The sequence below is a fragment of the Narcine bancroftii genome, chromosome 12 (assembly GCF_036971445.1).
Source record: "Narcine bancroftii isolate sNarBan1 chromosome 12, sNarBan1.hap1, whole genome shotgun sequence".
Classification (NCBI taxonomy): Eukaryota; Metazoa; Chordata; class Chondrichthyes; order Torpediniformes; family Narcinidae; genus Narcine; species Narcine bancroftii.
This window is the reverse complement of record NC_091480.1, coordinates 64051861-64058371: the sequence shown is the minus strand read 5'-3', so window position 1 is coordinate 64058371 and position 6511 is coordinate 64051861. Positions and strand designations below refer to the sequence as shown.

The following is a 6511-nucleotide window of genomic DNA, read 5'->3' as shown; positions in this document are numbered from 1 at the left end:
CTATCTCTCTCTCCTGACCTGCTGAGTCCCTCTAGCCTCTGTTTGGCCATCAGGACATTGTAGTTTGCTCATTCTTGGCTCAGTTAAATGAGGTGTGTATAAGAACACAAGAACCAGGAGCAGGAGGCGGCCATCCGGCCATCATGGGTGATCTGATGATCGACTCATCTCCGCCAACCTGCCTTTTTCCCACATCCCTTAATTCCCCTACTCTGTAAAAATCTATCCAATCTGGTCTTAAATATATTTAATGAGGTCCCCTCCACTGCTTCAATGGGCAGCAAATTGCACAGATTCCCCACCCTCTGGGAAAAGCAGTTCCTCCTCCTCTCCCTACTCCCCTGAATCTTGAGGTTATGTCCCCTAGTTCTGGTCTTCCCCCACCAAAGGGAACAATGTGTGATAGTTGATCCCGTGTCGTTGGTGACATCCTCTCTCTTTTTCAGGCCCAAAAATCATGTGATTTCTTTATGAACTCTTTCTTCCCCCCCCCCCCCACAACTTTTAGCCCTGACCACCTGCCCGCCCGAGCACCCAATGCCCCGAACATGGACTTACCCCCGCCCCCCCCGTCCTGGCCATATGAGCTCCCAGTGCCTCGAAGGGACACAGGTACTTACCATGGTCAAACGTATGACCCATGTAAAAGTCGACTCCCCTCCCAAATTGGTGCAGAAAATGACTATGACATGAGTAAAAACAGTGCCTTCCTCGATCTGGTTAATGCTCAGGTCTATTTTACTGGAAAAGCATGATTTTCTCCCCCTTCTGCTTTGATGCTCTTTTACCTGTTCCAAGTTTACATTTATCTTCACCAGAGGGTGTATTCTGTCTTCCAGTTGTTGGGAAGAGCCTTCCTCACCACATCTGGCCTCAGGGAGGACACAAAGCGATGTCATCGCCAGGAGACAGGCGGGAGAAGCTCCCTCTGCGAGGTGGCCAGGGTGGAGCAAGCCAGGGACCCAGCCCGTTCTGCCAGCGACGGCCCAAGGACTGGGTGTGCACTGGGCCAGGGGTGCCCTCCCAAGCGATGGGCCAGGCAACTGGCACGGGGAGAAGAAGCGGATTCAGGCAACAGTGGGTGCAAACTTCGGCCATGGCTGGAATCTCCCGGCGCCTCCGGTCAGTCAGTCAAGGCAGCGCCAAAAAGTCCCAACCTTGCTGCGTCAACCCATTGACCAGCCACGGACACCCGAGTCTCCAAGGGGTTCCAGCCGGCTGACCAGCGCTCCCTGGGCTCCAGAAACCAGACGGGCGGCTCCCTTCGAACCCCAGTGGGAGAGTGACATCCCGGTGCCTCCAAATCTTCCCGAGTGCAAAGGTTCGGCGCTGCGGGCGGGGAAGCCGCCCAGTTATGAGATGCACTTGCGGATGAAAGGGGAAGCGGAGCCAAGTCGCAGGAAGGCGAGCTTTACCTGTCCGCTCGAACCAGCAGCAGGGAGCGAGAGGGGCCAGCGGCCGAGAGCAGCACCGGTCGCCAAGGCATCAAGTCAGGGCAGGGGCGGCCCGGCAAGTTCGGAGGTGGAACTTCGTGGCCAGCACCTGCACCCTTCTGGAAGGAGCAGTGGCCCCATGGCCCGCGGGGATCCCGAGCGTCCGGGCGAGCTGGCACCCCGTCCCGCCGACAGGTCCTGCCGTGTAGATCCGCGGCACCCGAAGGGCACCTGCTTCCCGGCGTGTCCCGGCTCTGCGAGTGGTGCCGAGAGGTGGGACGGGGGCGGCCCAGGCGAGGCGAGGAACCGGGCGAAGGGAGACCTCCGGCGGGGTCAGCAGGGCGAGGTTGTCTTCTGTTTGGTCTCCAGGGCGGACCCGAGGGGAGGACGCGCACCGACTCGCCCTCAGCCCGAGCCCCCACAAGGGCCGTTGGCCGAAGGATGGGATCCCACTGGGGCTTCCAGCGGGGAGGCCGTGCGTAGGCTGGCCCGCGCTCGCTTCTCAACCCAACGGAGCCATTCGGACGGGACGCCCTCCAGGAACGTGCAGGAGAACGGCCCCTTTCCGAAGTCGAGCCACCTCCAGACGGAGCCGGCAAGCGGAGGAAGGAGGAGGGGGGTCGACCCCGGCAGCCCGCCCCAAGCGCCGGCGAGCAGGCGGCAAGGGGAAGGAGCCCGCGCCGAGGGCTGCCAGTGGGACAGAGGGCCCGTGTGCGAGGCCGGGGGTGGCCCCTTGGACCAGGACGGACGTGGCCGGTCGTGGAGGTGGCGACCCTGGTGCGAGGAGCCGCTCTGCAGTCGCCGGGAGAACGCGCAGCCAAGTCGGACCCGGCCCTTTCCTGCGGGGGCTGGCGGTCGGATGGGAGGGGAACGTGCAGGCGGGAGCCCCCCGAGCGCTGGGGTCTTCCTGATCGACGCGACCTGTGCGATCGTTCGCGCCCAATACATTTGCTCGCCGAGGAAAGAGCGGCTGAGATTTAGCCCCCCCGTGGGAGCGGGAGGTGCCCGGGGCTCCCCTGGCCGAGGATTCACCGAGAGGGTCGAGCGCCCAACTCCGGGCAGGGAGGGTTGGGACGCCGGGGCTGCAGAATGGGACGGCGGCCGCGGGCAAGGGCAGAGCCCGCTTCCCCAAGGCACCGAGCGGGCAGCGCGCACGACAGACGCCAACTCCGGGCCGGGGCGGCGGCCGCCGGCACCCACCGTGTCCGGGGACGCGCCGACACCGACCGGCAGCGCTGGCCCACCCGAGCCTGCGGCGGAGAAGCAGCCGGCAGTGCGGCCCGGGAACGCGGCGAGCGGGTGGGCCAGGCCCGGGGAGAGAACACCAGGTGGCTGGCCCGGACTGCGCGAAGGGACAGCGGGCGATGGCACCCGGGAAGTCTCCCTGGGCCCCCGCCCGCTCGGTCCCGGCACAAGGAAGGCAGGAGGTGGCCCGGGCATCCATCCCCCCGCCGGCGAAGCGCTGCAGGACGCGGTGTCGGAGTCCGTTTCACGGATCCGCCGCCACACGGCTCCTGATTCGGAGTCCGACGAGGAGGTGGAGAGGCTCCCGGGGAACCCAGTCGTTCAGCCGGAGGGCGAGGACTCGGCGTCTGGGGACAGCACGGCCAGCAATACCTCGGCGGACACGGTGATCACGGCGCAGGGCCTGGGAGAGGAGCATTTAGAACCATAGAGCACGGAAACAGGCCCCTTCGGCCCTTCTAGTCTGTGCCGTCCCATTGACCTGCACCCAGAACACATCCCCCCCCCCCCTCCCATCCATGGACCTGTCCAAATTCTTCTTAAATGTTAAAATCGAGGCCGCATTCACCACTTCAGCTGGCAGCTCCAATCTCTGTGGAGAGAAGTTCCCCCTCACCGTTCCCCTTTCACCCTTAACCCATGTCCTCCACAATCAAACCTTTCGCTAAGGACATTTTAAACTGCCAGTGCCCCTCAATTTCTCCACCAATGTCCCTCAAGGTCCAAGGGAATATCTGGGGGTTTATCTACCCTTATTTGCTTTAAGACAGCAAGCACTTCCTCCTCTTCAATCTGTATCGTATTGACTCAACGGATGGGGAAAAACAGCCCATGTCTCCCCTCCAAGGTGTGTTGAGAGGGTCAAGATTGGGCAAACACAGCCAAGGGGAAAGTCCAAAAGGATCTGCAGGACAACGTGAAGACCAACCACACACGTCACCTGCCTGCAGCCTTCTGACGGGCCGAATGTACAAATACATGGGGGCAACTGAAACAGGTGGAGTGAGGAGCTCACACAGTGAAACTGACAAAGGAAACCATTTGACTTTGTTGAGGGCAGTCTGCGTTTGCTGTCCATTCATGGTCTCCAGCGTTCTTCCTCCCATGAACCCAAATAAACCCTAGGGCTCTCAATATGCCCCAGGCCTCATCTCCCTTTCTGTGCCCAATAGGGTGGATCTCCAAGAGGCCGCCCATTTCATTTCCCTGTCCAATTCCCTCGCTGACATGCCTGCCCATGGTCTCAGGTACTGCCAGACTTGAGACCACCTGCAAATTGGAGGAACAAGACCTCATCTTCCATCTGGGCACCCTCCAACTAGATGGTATTAACATCAGCCTCCAATTTCCATTAAACACCCCCCCCCCCCCATCTATCCTATGTCTCCTTTTCTCAGGGGTGGGCAACCTTTAAATTTTTAATTTAGACATAGAGCATGGTAATAGGTCATTTCGGCCAACGTGTCCAGGCCACCCAATTAAACTACACCCCCGGTACAGACTCATGGGCCAAAATGTCCTGTTACCATGCTCTATGTCCAAATTAAAAGATTTCCACCCCTACTTCTGTCTCTCTTCCCCTTTCGCTCTGTCTTCTTCTAGCTCTGCATTCACAGAGCCACCCTCTTCCCGCAATCAATTCTCACCTTTCTTCTTTCCTGTCCTTTTATCCACATCCAATAACACTGGACAATGAGGATTTTGCTTCTGAACAATTTTGGGTGTATTTTATGGATCTTGGGCTGCTGATCACGAAAATCACCATAACATTTCCTATCATGTACCATTTTGTGGATAAAACCTATCTTCGTGATTTCCTGACATATTTTAAGTCTACTTCAAGCATACAAAACCAATGAAAACTCATTCTCTCCATTCAAATTTGGACTTCTTCCCGGCTGATCTTGGTGCCGTCAGTGTCGAACACAGTGAAAGGTTTCACCAAGGCATTGCGACCGAGGAAAAGCGGTATCGGGGCAACTGGAATCCATCAATGCCGACTGACTATTGTTGGACACTGACACGAGAGGCATCAGATGCCAAGTACAGACAAAAATCAGTGGTATGACATTTTTAGGTCAGTTGAACAAACGTAATGCGTCAGCGTCATGATGCGATTAAACATTAAATTCAATACAAGTTAATTTAATGTTTCTCCAACTTCCTACGTGATACAGCAAATCTGAAATTATCTTTGTGTTCAGCTTGATGTTGTCTATCATAATCCTCAATTTTTTTTCAGGAAGCAAACTTTTTGAAAAAAATTTGTTGTTCATTGTTGTCACCTTTTGTCTGTTGGTCTGTACACCTCCCCTTGCCCTTTCATTTAATTCAGATGCCTTTCTGCTTTTTACTCATACCTTGAAGAAGGGCTCAGACCTGAAACATCGGTTATATATCATTACCTCCGATGGATGCTGCAAGACCTGCTGAGTTCCTCCAGCATTTCTGTGTCTGTATTACCATTCTCCATAACCCCCAGTTCCCCAATTCTTCAAGATAATATTCCCCTCCTCTTGAAACACCCCCCCCCCCCACCCACCCACCCAATGCTCCAACCTCCACAATCCTCATGGGTAGAAACTTCCAGGGATTCACCATGTGCTTCCAGAAAGAGATCCCTTTGGGTTTAAACGTCCATCCCTCATCTTTGGGGAAAAGACCTGGGCGAACTGATGGCCAGTGGTAGAAAGGGTCCTGACTCGAAATTTTGAGCATTTCTACCCATGGATGCTGTGTGGCCACTGAGTTCCTCGAGCATTTCTGTATTCTGAGGCTCTTCCCTCTGGCCCCACACTCCTACACCATAGGAAACACCCTCTCCGTCTAGGCCTTTCAGTATCCGATAGGTTTCAATCAGATCCCCCCCCCTCTCATCCTTCTAAGCTCTAGTGATTACAGTCCCAGAGCCAGACGTGATAACACTTTAATTCCAGGGATCATCCTTGTGAGTCTCCTCTAGTTCCTCTTATGCCAACACACCCTTAGATAAGGAGCCCAAACCTGCCCTGAGTGGAACCAGTGGTTTATAGAGCCTCAATACATCATCTCCTCTTATCCTTCTTTGCTCTCAAGAGGGCAGCATCTCCATGGCTCATGGAAAGTGTTAAAAGTCTGCAGACGCTGGGTTTGTAGTGAGATACACAACCATGCTGGAGAAACTCAGCAGGTCACACAGCGTCCATGGGGAGTAATGGGCTACCAATGTTTCAGGCCTGGGCCCTTTGTCAAGGTCACCCTTTATTTCCTTTAGATGCTGCATGACCTGTTGAGTTTCCCCAGCATGTTTGCGAGCTGCTAATGGAAAGTATAGTTGTTTTTTTGTGGAGGAACGGGCATTTAAAACAACTGAAATTGTGAAAGATTTCAGATTTATTGTTGGAGTACATACATGGCATCACATACAACCCTGAGATTCCTTTTTCCCCGCAGGCCAGGCAGAATTACCATTTAGTGGTCGTGCAAAAAAAACTGTACACAACGTACACATGTAAACAAATAAAGATGTAAAAAACGGATTGTGCAATACAGAGAGAAAACTCAATAAAGTGCACAAGTACGAGTCCTTGAATGAGGCCCTGATTGAGTTTGTCATTGAGGAGTCTGATGGTGGAGGGGGAGCAGCCGTTCCTGAACCTGGTGGTGCGAGTCTTGTGGCATCGAGACCTCTTTCCTGATGGCAGCAGCGAGAACAGACTGTGCTGAGTGGTGTGGATCCTTGATGCTCACTGATGCTCTCCGACAGCAGCGTTCCCTGTGGATGTTCTCGATGGTGGGGAGGGCTTTGCCTGTGATGTCCTAGGCTGTGTTCGCTCCCTTTTGCAGGGCTTTAC

The 6511-nt window shown here is 55.3% G+C and overlaps 1 protein-coding gene across 1 annotated transcript; it reads left to right on the top strand.

Annotated features, from left to right (window-relative positions):
• Positions 1-548: 548 nt before the first annotated feature.
• On the top strand, positions 549-3998 carry LOC138746649 (dendrin-like). Its single transcript, XM_069904937.1, has 2 exons — positions 549-719; positions 799-3998. The coding sequence occupies exons 1-2, from the start codon at positions 549-551 to the stop codon at positions 3106-3108; spliced, it is 2481 nt and encodes an 826-aa protein (XP_069761038.1). The 3' UTR covers positions 3109-3998.
• Positions 3999-6511: the final 2513 nt, after the last annotated feature.

What these genes read in the sequence shown, in the direction of transcription:
- LOC138746649 (XM_069904937.1), top strand. Translation starts at nt 549, where the DNA reads ATGGACTTACCCCCGCCCCCCCCGTCCTGGCCATATGAGCTCCCAGTG. An exon ending in ACAGTGCCTTCCTCGATCTG is followed by an intron (nt 720 to 798) that starts GTTAATGCTCAG and finishes ACCTGTTCCAAG; the next exon opens with TTTACATTTATCTTCACCAG.